Raw genomic sequence first — 13,393 nt, 5'->3', positions numbered from 1 at the left:
TCATGAAGGGTTCGAGAAAAGATTAGTTTCCTCACCTGCACACAAAAATCCCACTTTGCATTATTTCCCAAGATACCTGATTGGGAGGCTGTTAGCAAGAATGCTCTAGAAGCTTGCTTGAAACAAGCAAACTTGAAAGGAAGCAGAATCCAGGATATAAGGAATACCCTATCCACCCCAGTTTAAAGAACTTGATACATGCTACATGGATCTTGAAAACATTATGCTAAGTGAAATAAGCCAGACACAAAGGACAAATACTGTATGATTCCACTTATATGAATACCTAGAATGGGCAATTTCATACAGACAGAATGTAGATGAGAGGTTACCAGTGGCTAGAGGCAGGAAAAATGGGGGGCTGGTTGAATGGATACAGAGCTGCTGTTGGGGATGATGAAAAGTTTTGGAAATGGATGGTGGTGATGGTTGCACAGCAAGGTGAATGTATTTAATGTTATAAACTGTACTTTTAAAATGGTTAGAATGGTAAATTTTATGCTATATATATTTAACCACAATTTTAAAATCATCAGAAAAAGAGAGCCACATGTAAATGACTATCACTGCTGTTGTTTAGTTGCTAAGTCATGTCCAACTCTTTTGTGACCCCATGGATGGTAGCCTGCTGGTATCTTCTATCCTTGAGATTTCCCAGACAAGAATACTGGAGTGGGTTGCCATTTTCTTCTCCAGGGGATCTTCCTGACCCAGGGATCAAACTGTCATCTCCTGCATTGGCAAGCGAATTCTTTACCACTGAACCACCAGGGAAACCCAAAAATATAAGCTACAAGGGACATAAAAATGAAGTACATAATGTGCAACTGCGTGCATGTGCGTGCTAAGTTGCTTCAGTTGTGTCTGACTCTTTGCAACCCTACCTATGGACTATAGCCTACCAGGCTCCTCTGTCCATGGGATTCTCCAGGCAAGAATACACACTGGAGTGGGTTGCCATGCCAGCCTTCAGGGGATCTTCCCAACCCAGGGATCGAATCCGAGTCTCCGGCGTGGCAGGCAGATTCTTTACCACTGAGCCACCAGGAAAGCCCCAATGGTGCAAATGAGGGAGGGATAAAAAATGAATAAAGAAGTGGAAACACACATACATAAGCATCCTGTCACCTTAGAAATCTAGTTTTGGAGCATAAGTAGTATATTTCTCTCACACTAACATGGGAAGTTAACATTCTGTTTTATCAGGGCTCTGTGAAAATGTAGTGTTTTATCTTCAGTTGACAAAGATCCATGGCCAAATATGTGGTTTAGACCTGGGGATTGCAGGGAAGGGATGTGTTTAATTAGTAAAGGCAGAAATTGCCCTGGGATGTTGAGATACGAGTCATCAGGAGCAGGAGGATTCAAAGGCATCCATGGGACAAAAGGGGGGTTCCTGACCACTCATTCCCTAGGTGCTTAAGCCCCTGGCAAACACCACAGTTTCCGCAACCTCAAAATATGGTTTACTCTCTCAAAGCAGATGGACTGTTTCATTTGTTTCTAACGCAAATTTGGATCAAAGTTTTATATGCATATATTTTTTCTTCCTAAAGAGGAATTCTTCTCTTACCTCCCAGATCTTCTCCAGCTGTTCAAGGATGTTGGAAACCCCAGGAAACAAGGGTTGACCCTGGAACATTTCAATAAAGATGCAGCCTGCACCCCTAAAAAAGGAAATAAGAGTCAACCCAATACTTTCAAGGAAACCATACATGCAAAACCGAACTACTAGCATTTCATCTCTTAAGAAATATTTTGAGGATAATTAAATACGGGCCATGCACTAGAAAAGTCTTGGCAAAAAAAGTCCCTATGTTAAACAAAGATAAGAACAGCTGGCAGGTTTTTGTTAAAATGGAGTGCATTGGGCATTTAGGATCACAGTATAGATAGCAAACACTTTAGTTCATTCAAGCTCATTAACTATCTATTTTATGAGATGGAGAATCTCCAAACTGAATACCCTCTTTTACTGAATCTAGGGTGCTATCATTGTAAGAAGCATCATTATTATATGTACTTTTAAGAAACAAACAAACAAAAAAAACCCACAAGTTAAACTATGACATGATCAGAATGTTTCTTTTATACTCATTGAAAGGGCTGTTACAAATTTAATCAGACAGATTATTTCATCAACTATCATACTTGTACAATGAAAAATATTAAATGAAAGAAATGATTCAGGTACTCATCAAACTTTCTAACATTCAGCATTTGACAAAGACTGTTTAATGTCTGTGTTTATATCCATGATATCGTCCTTCGATGGTATTGTCCAGGAGTTTGATGATACAGTATTTCTTAAAATAATCCTTATTTCTTAAAATAAAAGAACTAAGAGTTATTGGTGCTGGGCTCCTAGGCTGACCTGGCAAGTACAAGTTACACTTTTGACTGCAGCTTAAAAAATATTGCTAAACATGTCTGATTCACTTATTCTCCACAACCATTTGGTTTCCTAAGAGTTAAAAAATAAAGAAAGAAATAAAGCTCTCCTGTCTTCAAAGTCACTGACTCCCATTCAGCAAGTTTTGATGCTGACATGTTTGATGTCCCCACACATACAAGGGTAACTATAGTCACAACTGCAGCATGGTTGATGGCTATCCTAAGATGTTACTGACTGAAATGCATCCTGATTTAAACAAAGAATGCACATTTTAAAGGACTTCCCAGGTGGCGCTAGTGGTAAAGAATCCATCTGCCAATGAAGGAGACACAGGAGTCGTGGGTTTGATCCCTTGGTTAGCAGGATCTCCTGGAGAGGGCATGCCAACCCACTCCAGTACTCTTGCCTAGAGAATCTCATGGACAGAGGAGCCTGGCAGGCTACAGTCCATAGGGTTGCAAAGAGTCAGACATGACTGAAGCGACTTAGCACTCATCTTAAAATAAATTGTCTTTTCTGCTTAGTCAAACTGGAGGGTAATTCCTAAGGAACAGTAAGAAGTAAGATTTTGCTAGTAACACACATTTTTACTCTCACAAAACTTTTTTGAGAATGCTGCAAGGGGCTTCCCTTGTGGCTCAGCTGGTAAACAATCTGCCTGCAATGCAGGAGACCTGGGTTCGATCCCTGAGTTGGGAAGATCCCCTGGAGAAGGGAAAGGCTACCCACTACAGTATTCTGGTCTGGAGAATTCCATGGACTATATAGTCCATGGGGTCACAAAGATTGGACATGACTGAGCAACTTTCGCTTACTTCAAATAACTGATTATAGAGATTATCCCTATGGTCTAATACTTTCTGATTTTTGACTCCAAATCTCTTTCACCATAACACATAGTTTTGCAAACTTCCTTAATCATCTTGATGTTTTGCTATAGCATGATAAAGAAGAAAATTTAAGTAAAATAGTTTAGTATAGATCATCATATTCAGTTCAGTTCAGCTCAGTCGCTAGTCATGTCCGATTCTTTGTGATCCTATGGACTGCAGCATGCCAGGCTTCCCTGGCCATCACCAACTCCCGGAGCTTACTCAAACTCATGTTCATTGAGTCGGTGATGCCATCCAACCATCTCATCCTCTGTCGTCCCCTTCTCCTGCCTTCAATCTTTCCCAGCATCAGGGTCTTTTCTAGTAAGTCAGATCTTTGCATCAGGTGGCCAAAGTATTGGAGTTTCAGCTTCAGCATCAGTCCATCCAATGAATATTCAGGACTGATTATCATCATATTATTAAAGGTTTATTATGAAATTGATTTTAAATCATTTTTAACATTATTCATATTAATATAGTAAAGAATCTGCCTTCAACGCAAGACACCCAGGTTCGATCTCTGGCTTGGGAAGATTCCCTAAAGAAGGGAATAGTTACCCACTCCAGTATTCTTGCCTGGAGAATTCCATGCACAGAGAACACTGGTGAGCTATAGTCCATGGGGTCTCAAAGAGTTGGACACAACTGAGTGACTAATACTTTTTCATGATAAATATTCACTTTTCCATCTGACTGTCAGTTCAGTTCAGTTCAGTCACTCAGTCGTATCCGACTCTTTGCGACCCCATGAATCGCAGCATGCTAGGCCTCCCTGTACATCACCAACTTCCAGAGTTCACTCAAACTCATGTCCATGGAGTCAGTGATGCCATCCAGCCATCTCATCCTCTGTCATCCCCTTTTCCTCCTGCCCCCAATCCCTCCCAGCATCAGAGTCTTTTCCAATGAGTCAACTCTTCACATGAGATGGTCAAAGTATTGGAGTTTCAACTTTAGCGTCAGTCCTTCCAAAGAACACCCAGGGCTGATATCCTTTAGAATGGACTGGTTGGATCTCCTTGCAGTCCAAGGGACTCTCAAGAGTCTTCTCCAACACCACAGTTCAAATGCATCAATTCTTCAGCGCTCAGCTTTCTTCACAGTCCAACTCTCACATCCATACAAGACCACTGGAAAAACCATAGCCTTGACTAGATGGACCTTAGTTAGCAAAGTAATGTCTCTGCTTTTGAATATGCTATCTAGGTTGCTCATAACTTTTCTTCTAAGGAGTAAGCGTCTTTTACTTTCACGGCTGCAGTCACCATCTGTAGTGATTTGGAGCCCCCCAAAATAAAGTCTGACACTGTTTCCACTGTTTCCCCATCTATTTGCCGTGAAGTGATGGGACCAGATGCCATGATCTTTGCTATTTAATTTATTTTGTGTAGGAGAAATAAGATTTTTTGATAAACAAGCTTAAGAATAATTTTTATGTTGTGTCTAGTTTGGGGAGAGAATATATATTTTTAAAAGTATGTACATTTAACTGTATCTTACCATTTCAAGAGACAATTTTCATGACTTACTATTTGGTTTGCATGTAAAATAGTCAATAAATTTATTCTTAGAATTTTGTGTATACATAAATAAGAGGTATCAGACTGAGTTTTGCAGGTTTTTATTCTTCCCCTCAAACAACAGGTTGTCTTTATCCTCAGTTGCTAAAAAAACTAATTGGATAAAATGTCCACTGTATGTGTTTTACTGATTTCTCATGTACAAGAGACATCTTGATGTGTGATACAGGCATTTTGGGAGTTCTCTGGTGGTCCAGTGGCTAAGACTCCACACTTCTGCTGTCAGGGCCTGGGTTCAATCCCTGGTAAACGAACTAAGATCCTGCAAGCTGTTTTAAGTGGCCAAAAAAGGAAAACAGAATTTTGATGAGATGAATCTCAAAAATCTGGTGAACAGTATCTTGAGGTGAATTTTTTTTAGAATTCAGTTCACTTCATTTCTGTTCAGTAGCTTAGTCATGTCTGACTCTTTGCGAACCCATGAACCACTGCACCCCAGGCCTCCCTGAACATCACCAACTCCCAGAGTTTACCCAAACTCATGTCCATTGAATCAGTGATGCCATCTAACCATCTCATCCTCTGTCATCCCCTTTTCCTCCTGCCTTCAATCTTTCCAAACATCAGGGTCTTTTCAAATGAGTCAACTCTTCGCATGAGGTGGCCAAAATATTGGAGCTTCAGCTACAACATCAGTCCTTCCAAAGAACACCAGGACTGATCTCCTTTAGAATGGACTGGTTGGATCTCCTTGCAGTACAAGGGACTCTCAAGAGTCTTCTCCAACACCACAGTTCAAAAGCATCAATTCTTCAGCACTCAGCTTTCTTCACAGTCCGACTCTCACATCCATACATGACCACTGGAAAAACCATAGCCTCGACTGGATGGACCTTTGTTGGCAAAGTAATGTCTCTGCTTTTGCATATGCTATCTAGGTTGGTCATAACTTTTCTTCCAAGGAGTAAGCATCTTTTAATTTCATGGCTGCAGTCACCATCTGCAGTGATTTTGGAGCCCAGAAAAATAAAGTCTGACACTCTTTCGACTGTTTCCCCATCTATTTCCCATGAAGTGATGGGGCCAGATGGGGCCATGATCTTCGTTTTCTGAATGTTGAGCTTTAAGCCAACTTTTTCACTTTCTTCAAGAGGCTCTTTAGTTCTTCTTCACTTTCTGCCATAAGGGTAGTGTCATCTGCATATCTGAGGTTATTGATATTTCTCCCGGCAATCTTGATTTTAGCTTGTGCTTCTTCCAGCCCAGTGTTTCTTATGATGTACTCTGCATATAAGTTAAATAAGCAGGGTGACAATGTACAGCCTTGACATACTCCTTTTCCTATTTGGAACCAGTCTATTGTTCCATGTCCAGTTCTAACTGTTGCTTCCTGACCTACATACAGGTTTCTCATGAGGCAGGTCAGGTGGTCGATAAAGCAGAAATAGATGTTTTTCTGGAACTCTTTTGCTTTCTCGATGATCCAGCAGATGTTGGCAATTTGATCTCTGGTTCCTCTGCCTTTTCTAAATCCAACTTGAATAACTGAAGTTCACATATTGCTGAAGCCTGGCTTGGAGAATTTTGAGCATTACTTTACTGTGTGAGATGAGTGCAATTGTATGGTAGTTTGAGCATTCTTTGGCATTGCCTTTCTTTGGGATTGGAATGAAAACTGACCTTTTCCGGTCTGTGGCCACTGCTAAGTTTTCCAAATTTGCTGGCATATTGAGTGCAGCACTTTCACAGCATCATCTTTCAGGATTTGAAATAGCTCAACTGGAATTCCATCACCTCCACTAGCTTTGTTCATAGTGATACTTCCAAAGGCCCACTTGACTTCACATTCCAGGATGTCTGGCTCTAGGTTAGTGATCACACCATCGTGATTATCTTGGTCATGAAGATCTTTTTTTGTATAGTTCTTCTGTGTATTCTTGCCACCTTTTCTTAATATCTTCTGTTTTTGTTAAGTCCATATGATTTCTGTCCTTTATTGAACCCATCTTTGCATGAAATGTTCCCTTGGTATCTCTAATTTTCTTGAAGAGATCTCTAGTCTTTCCTATTCTATTGTTTCCCTCTATTTCTTTATTATCATTTTAAGACTCCTTACTGGCTTGCTTTTAAATATTCATATTCTTTTTACTTCTTGTCTTTAAAGCAACAGATATAAAAGGTGTAAATTAAACAACACATGGAGAATAATGAAAGTAATGGCAAACTGTCAAATGGTTTGAAAACATCCTGGTTGCTAGCAATGTCAACTGTGAGACAAGCCAGCTGAAAAACTGAGATGGTGAATACCATCAAATGGTCTCCACCCACTTCCCTTCATGCTTTCTCTGCATTCTTGAAAGGTCTCAAGCCATTTCAATTTGAAGTGAAAAAGAAAAACACACACAAATATATATTTATGTATCTGTGGGTATAGAATACAAGTGATTATTTATTAACTGACACAAAATAGAAATGAAAATGTACTGGCTTTTGAAGATTTGAACCAGCTCTCCATCCAGTATTGTGACACCTCCAGAAACCCCAGGAGCTCACAAATTACCAGAAGGCTTGAGGGTGCTCTAAATGAGGTTCAAACCATAGTCATTGCTAGTTAACTGAGCCTTTTCTCCCCTCAAAAGGATTTCATGGCTAAGAAAGAGCTTGTTGCCTTTTCATGTCCTTTTATAATGGTGGCTGTGAGGAACCAAAAAGGAAGTCCTTTTCATTACACAATTTCTTAGTGTCCTTTATATTCTTCACCACTGGGACAGTGGGCACAATTATGTAAAACATACTGGAGAAAGCTGGACTTTAAGACTACTGTGTAAGTACTACAAAATAACATGAGATGTTTGCATAAAAATAAAATGCTAATATTGGTTGAAATTCCATTTATATCTGCATTTGTGTGGTTCGTGCCATATAGGCATTTTCTTGAGTCTTTCTTTTTAAGTTTCACTTGGGGCAGATTAAACCTTCCTCACCTACCAATCTAGTCTAAGGTTTTTTATAAGGGCTTCCCTGGGGGCTCAATTGGTAAAGAATCTGCCTACAATGAGGCGACCCAGGTTTGATCCCTGGGTGGGGAAGATCCCTTGGAAAAGGGAATGTCTACCCACTCCAGTATTCTTGCCTAGAGAATTCCATGGACAGAGGAGCCTGGCAGGCTAATAAAATATATGTGTGTGCGTGTGTGTGCAATGCACTTATGCACTTAGCATACTTACAAGACAAACAAAATTCCTAAATCAATTGTATTTCAGAAGCTGGACTATTTGTATCATAAATATCAGTGCACTGGAAAGAAAATAAGTCTGTGTACCTTAAGTTTGAAGAAGGAAAGATTTTTTTCAGGTATGTACTGTTCTTTAAAAAATGTACAACTCACTTTCTTATTTTTTCCATTTATTCCTCAGAACTGTTCTTTTTTTTTTTCAATTTGCTTTGTGAACAAGTTGTGTGACTTTCATAGTTTTTATTTGTTTCTTAAGCAAGTTGTGTGGCTATCACCTATTTTGTCCACCCCAGACTAGTCTTAAAGCAAACATTTTAAGTATTCTGAACATTCATGTCCAGATAGGGAGCCAGCTCCTATTTCTTTTTATTCCTCTGTTTTGTTCTTAAATCTTCATTCCTGTGGCTCTTCTTACCCTACATATCTTTAGGCTTCTCAGAGGATTTCTGCTCTGTGGAGATACCCTTGGGGCAGCCCATGTAGATGAAGAGAAACTTCACACGCAGGGGAAAAAAGAGCTGGTGACATCAAACAGTGAATCCTTCCAGAAGGAAGAGATGCACTGGGTCATTTTATTGCTCCAACTGTGGTTCTTCAGTCACGTTAGAAGAAACAGCTAACATGTTTTCTGCTTTTTCTGGCTTTCTTCCTGGTCTTTTCTCTATTCTGAGCATGAGCAAATTTCTTCCCATAAGAGAGAAAAAGATTCCTCAAATTCTTCAGGCAATCTCTGGAGAAATAAACCATCTCAGGAGTTTTAGTTTTGGGGAGATGCAAGGAGTCTATAAGAACATTGTTGGGAGAAGTGAGTCAATATTTCACTTTTCACTATTGAAGTTAATTCAGAGCACCCTGATATATGGCAGTGACATGATATTTCTATTTGCTTTTCCCTGGGCCACTCTTTATATTTGGAAGTTTGCAGCAAGAGATTTGACCATAAAGAATCTCTCAGGCACTGAAAACTTTCTGTAGTTCTAAATCCAGCATCTGCCTGCAGTTAGTTTTGGATAGAGGACTTGACTATCAAAGGAAATTCTTCTTTAAAACCCAGTTTGCCATAACATGGATGAACCTTGAAAATATTATGCTAAGTGAAAAAAGCCAGACATGGAAGGACAAATACTGTATGACTGCATTTATATGAGGTACTAGAGTGGTCAAATTCACAGAGAGAAGAAGTACAATAGTGGTTGTCAGGGACTGAGGGGAGGGAGCAAAGAGAAGTGATTGTTTAATGGGTACAAAGAGTCATATTGGGATGATGAAAAGTTCTAGAGATGGATAGTGGAGGTGGTGGTACTTGATGCCACTGAACTGTACATTTGAAAATAGTTAAAATGGTAATTTTTGTTATATATATTTTAACACAATACAAAAAGTAAAAACAAAAAGTGTAATCATCCTAAAGCATTGAGGGTTTTTTTTTTTTTTCACTGAAGTTGCTAATGGAATCTTTTTAGGTCTGAAAAAGTATCAGAAAGAGAGGAAATGATGATGAGAGATTAGAAGATGCTGGTTGTAAGTGCTGGGAATAACCAATGTGTCTTACTGGTATATTTTCCATATTTTAAGTGTTTGCTTTGGGCCATGGACTCTGTTGCTCCCAGGGTTTATCGTGAATGAGAGGCTCTTATTATAATTAGTTTCATTAGGACAAAGGCTCTAATGCTCAACCACTGTCACCTGCCTCCTTACAAAAGCATTCAGTTTGTACCCTATGGGGTTGCATGGCCTTTTCTTCCATTGTGAATTGGAAATCTTTTCCCTGCTCATTTTCTTCACCCTGAAAAGAAAAAAATAGCAGAAGAGGATTCCCAATGTAAACATCTAATATCTAACAGTTATGTAGAGTGAACCATTATAGTAAATACTGAAAGATAATGATTATTCTATTTCTACATTACTTTTTGAGTTTTACTGGACAAACAACAATCATCAAATTAATAAGAGTAATGACAATAATTTTAACTTATGACTGAGTTTTTATTCTGTAAGCATCACATCATTATTCATGATTAAGTTAATGAAACACTTATCAGTGGAATAACACACACTTTAGTATATTCAGTAAAAACTAAGGTATACATAGTTTAAGAGGGGTTTAAAGAACTGGTAGATGAAGAAATTATCCAAAAGTAGCACAGAGAGTTAAAGGGACTGAAAATATGAAAGAGAGAGGGTAAGAGCCAAGGGTGATAGAAAGGTAATCTTTCATTGGAGCTCCAGAGAGAGAGACTGGAATAGAGGCAACACTAAAAAGAAAATGGCTGATGGAAAACATGAATTCATAATTAGAAGAAGCACAATATACACCAAGCAGGATAAATAAAAAGAAGTCCACATTGGACACATTATAGTGAAAACTGCATAATAATGAAGGCAAAAAAAAAAAAAAGCAATCTTTATAATATCCAGAGAAAATGGAAGATCACCTGTAAAAGAGAAAGACAATAAGGCCAAAAACAAACTTCCCTACAATTAGGCTAAAAGTAATCTTCACAAGAGCAGCACTGGAAGACAAAGCTGGGGAAATATCCTCCAAGTTCTGAGAGAAAATAGTGTCAGTCTAGAATTACATCCCCAGCAAGGGGATACCTTTAACAATGAGAGTTTATCTTAAGAAACAAAAGCAGAGTTTGACATCAACAGGCCAACACTAAAGAAAGCTCTAAAAGGTTTATATCAAAAGAGGAAAATTATTCCAAAATAATATTTAAAGTGCATAAGTGGATGATGAAGTTTTAAATTTATTTTCTCTTGATGAAAATAGCTTCAAAGTAAATAAAGCAGAAATGAATAGAAATATGACAAGTCAACAACTTCAATATCTCTTTCCCTGATAGCTCAAGCAGACAAAAATTATATAAATAAATTGAGTAAATAAATAAGTAAATAAATAAATAAACATTGAGTATATAAATAAATAAGTAAATTGAGAATAACACAAGTAACAACCTTGAAATTTTGAACATATGTAAAATCCTGTACCCAGCAATTTGGGAATACACATCCTTCTCAAACACACAGGAAATAACTGAAAATACTGACTATGTACTGGGCCAGTGCTTCTAACAAAGCCAGTGCTACTTCATTTTCTTTGGTGAAACATCAGGTTTTTCTCAACTTTTTTTTTTTTTTTTTGCTAACCTTTAATTTTGAAATAGTTTCAAAACTGAAGTTACAAAAATAGTAGAAAAAATTGTCTTATATACTTCAAACAGATTCCCAATTGCCAACACTTCGCCTTTTTGGTTTTATCATTTTTTCTATCATCCATCTGCTGCTAAGTCGCTTCAGTCGTGTCTGACTCTGTGTGACCCCATAGACGGCAGCCCACCAGGCTCCCCTGTCCCTGGGATTCTCCAGGCAAGAACACTGGAGTGGGTTGCCATTTCCTTCTCCAATGCATGAAAGTGAAAAGTGAAAGAGAAGTCGCTCAGTCGTGTCCGACTCAGCGACCCCATCATGGAGTGCAGCCTACCAGGCTCCTCCATCCATGGGATTTTCCAGGCAAGAGTACTGGAGTGGGGTGCCAATGCCTTCTTCATCATCCATCTATCTCTTATCTATTTTTTTTTTTTCTAAAGCAGTGGAGAGTAAGTGGCAGATTCCATGGTTCTTCACCCTTATATACTTCCACATGTGTCTTCTAAGAACAAAAGCATTCTTTTACACAACAACAATGCAATTATCAAAACAGGAAACTTAATACTGATCTCAATACCGCAATCCACCGATTGTCCTAGGAGGGTTCTTTAGCTCTTTCTCCCCCAGTATCCAATCTAGGACCATGCATTGTGTTTAGTAGACACGCTTCTTTAGTCCCTTTAATCTGGGACATTTTCCTAATTTTTTTTTTTTTTTGGTCTTTTCAAACATTGACCCTATACAGGAACAGAAAATACCACCCCCAAAATATGCCATTCAAGTATAAGGATTATTATGAGCTGAAGGCAATTGAGAAAAAGCAGACACAGGATGAGCCTTTGCTTCTCCTAGGCTGTCTGAAAGTGTGAAAGTGTTAGGTGCTCAGTCCTGTCTGACTCTTTGCTACACAATGGACTGTAGTCTACCAGGCTCCTCTGTCCATGGAACTCTCCAGGCAAGAATATTGCGGTGGTTTGCCATTCCCTTTCCCAGAGGATATTCCCAACCCAGGGATCGAACCTGGGTCTCCTGCATTGCAGGCAGATTCTAAACCATCTGAGCCACCAGGGAAGCCCATAAGGAGGATGTAAAATCCCCTTGTGAAGATGACCCCTTTCCCAGCCCCAGAGGGGAGAAAAACCTTATCACCAGAGGCAGAGATGGCACCAAGAAGAATGCATGTAAACAGTTGTTGATAAGTCACCCTTATCCACCACCGCTGGCTGCTGCTAAGTCGCTTCAGTCGTGTCCGACTCTGTGCGACCCCATAGACGGCAGCCCACCAGGCTCCCCCGTCCCTGGGATTCTCCAGGCAAGAACACTGGAGTGGATTGCCATTTCCTTCTCCAATGCATGAGAGTGAAAAGTGAAAGTGATGTCGCTTAGTCCTGTCCGACTCTTAGTGACCCCACGGACTGCAGCCCACGAGGCTCCTCCGTCCATGGGATTCTCCAGGCAAGAGCACTGGAGTGGGGTGCCACTGCCCTCTCCGTATCCACCACTAGGGTTCCCCATACACATATGTACCTTCCCACAGTTATCACCCTAAAGAGTTCAGAAGCCCCTTTTCTTTGTCTTGTTAGTTCTCTTTACACAGGAGTGTATCATCTTTTGTCAGAATGGTATAAAAGCCTCCAAGTCTAGCTGTTTCTTAGGGGATTTTCTCTCCTTTTTATGAAGCCACTTACCCCATGTCACATAAAACTTTTAACATAAAATAAAACATGTATGCTTTTCTTCTGTTCATCTGTCTTTTGTCAGCTTATTTCACAGACCCATCCACTGAACCTCAGAGAATAGAAGAAAATTTTTTCTTCCTTTATAGCTCTTTGAAGGAGTACAGTCTAGGGGCTTCCTTGGTGACTCAGTGATAAAGAATCCATCTGCCAGCATAGGAGACACAGGTTTGATTCCTGGTCTGGGAAGCTCCTACATGCTGCGGAGCAACTAGGTCTGTGTGCCACACATATTGAGCCTGTGCTCTAGGCCCGAGAGTTGCAACTACCGAGCCGTGTACCCTATAGCGCATGCTCCACAATAAGAGAAGCCACCACAATGAGGAGCCTGCCACACTACACAATGAAAGCCCTCCACACACCACAACTAGAGAGCAGCCCCTGCTCACTGCAACTAGAGAAAACCCAGGAGCAGCAATGAGACCCAGTGCAACCAAAGAAATAAATAAAAGTATTAAAAAATAAAATGAAGAGTACCATAT

At 39.6% G+C, this 13,393-nt stretch overlaps 1 protein-coding gene across 1 annotated transcript in view; it reads right to left on the bottom strand.

The window, feature by feature from the left end:
* Positions 1-13,393, bottom strand: part of CDK15 (cyclin dependent kinase 15) — a 92,185-nt gene that overhangs the window by 48,890 nt on the left and 29,902 nt on the right. Inside the window, exon 9 of the mRNA XM_069579471.1 lies at positions 1,574-1,667. Within this exon, the coding sequence (XP_069435572.1) occupies positions 1,574-1,667 (94 nt within the window). The remainder of the gene's footprint in view (positions 1-1,573; positions 1,668-13,393) is intronic.

The sequence above is a fragment of the Ovis canadensis genome, chromosome 2 (assembly GCF_042477335.2).
Source record: "Ovis canadensis isolate MfBH-ARS-UI-01 breed Bighorn chromosome 2, ARS-UI_OviCan_v2, whole genome shotgun sequence".
Classification (NCBI taxonomy): Eukaryota; Metazoa; Chordata; class Mammalia; order Artiodactyla; family Bovidae; genus Ovis; species Ovis canadensis.
The sequence above is the reverse complement of the archived record's forward strand: the minus strand, read 5'-3'. Positions and strand labels throughout refer to the sequence as shown.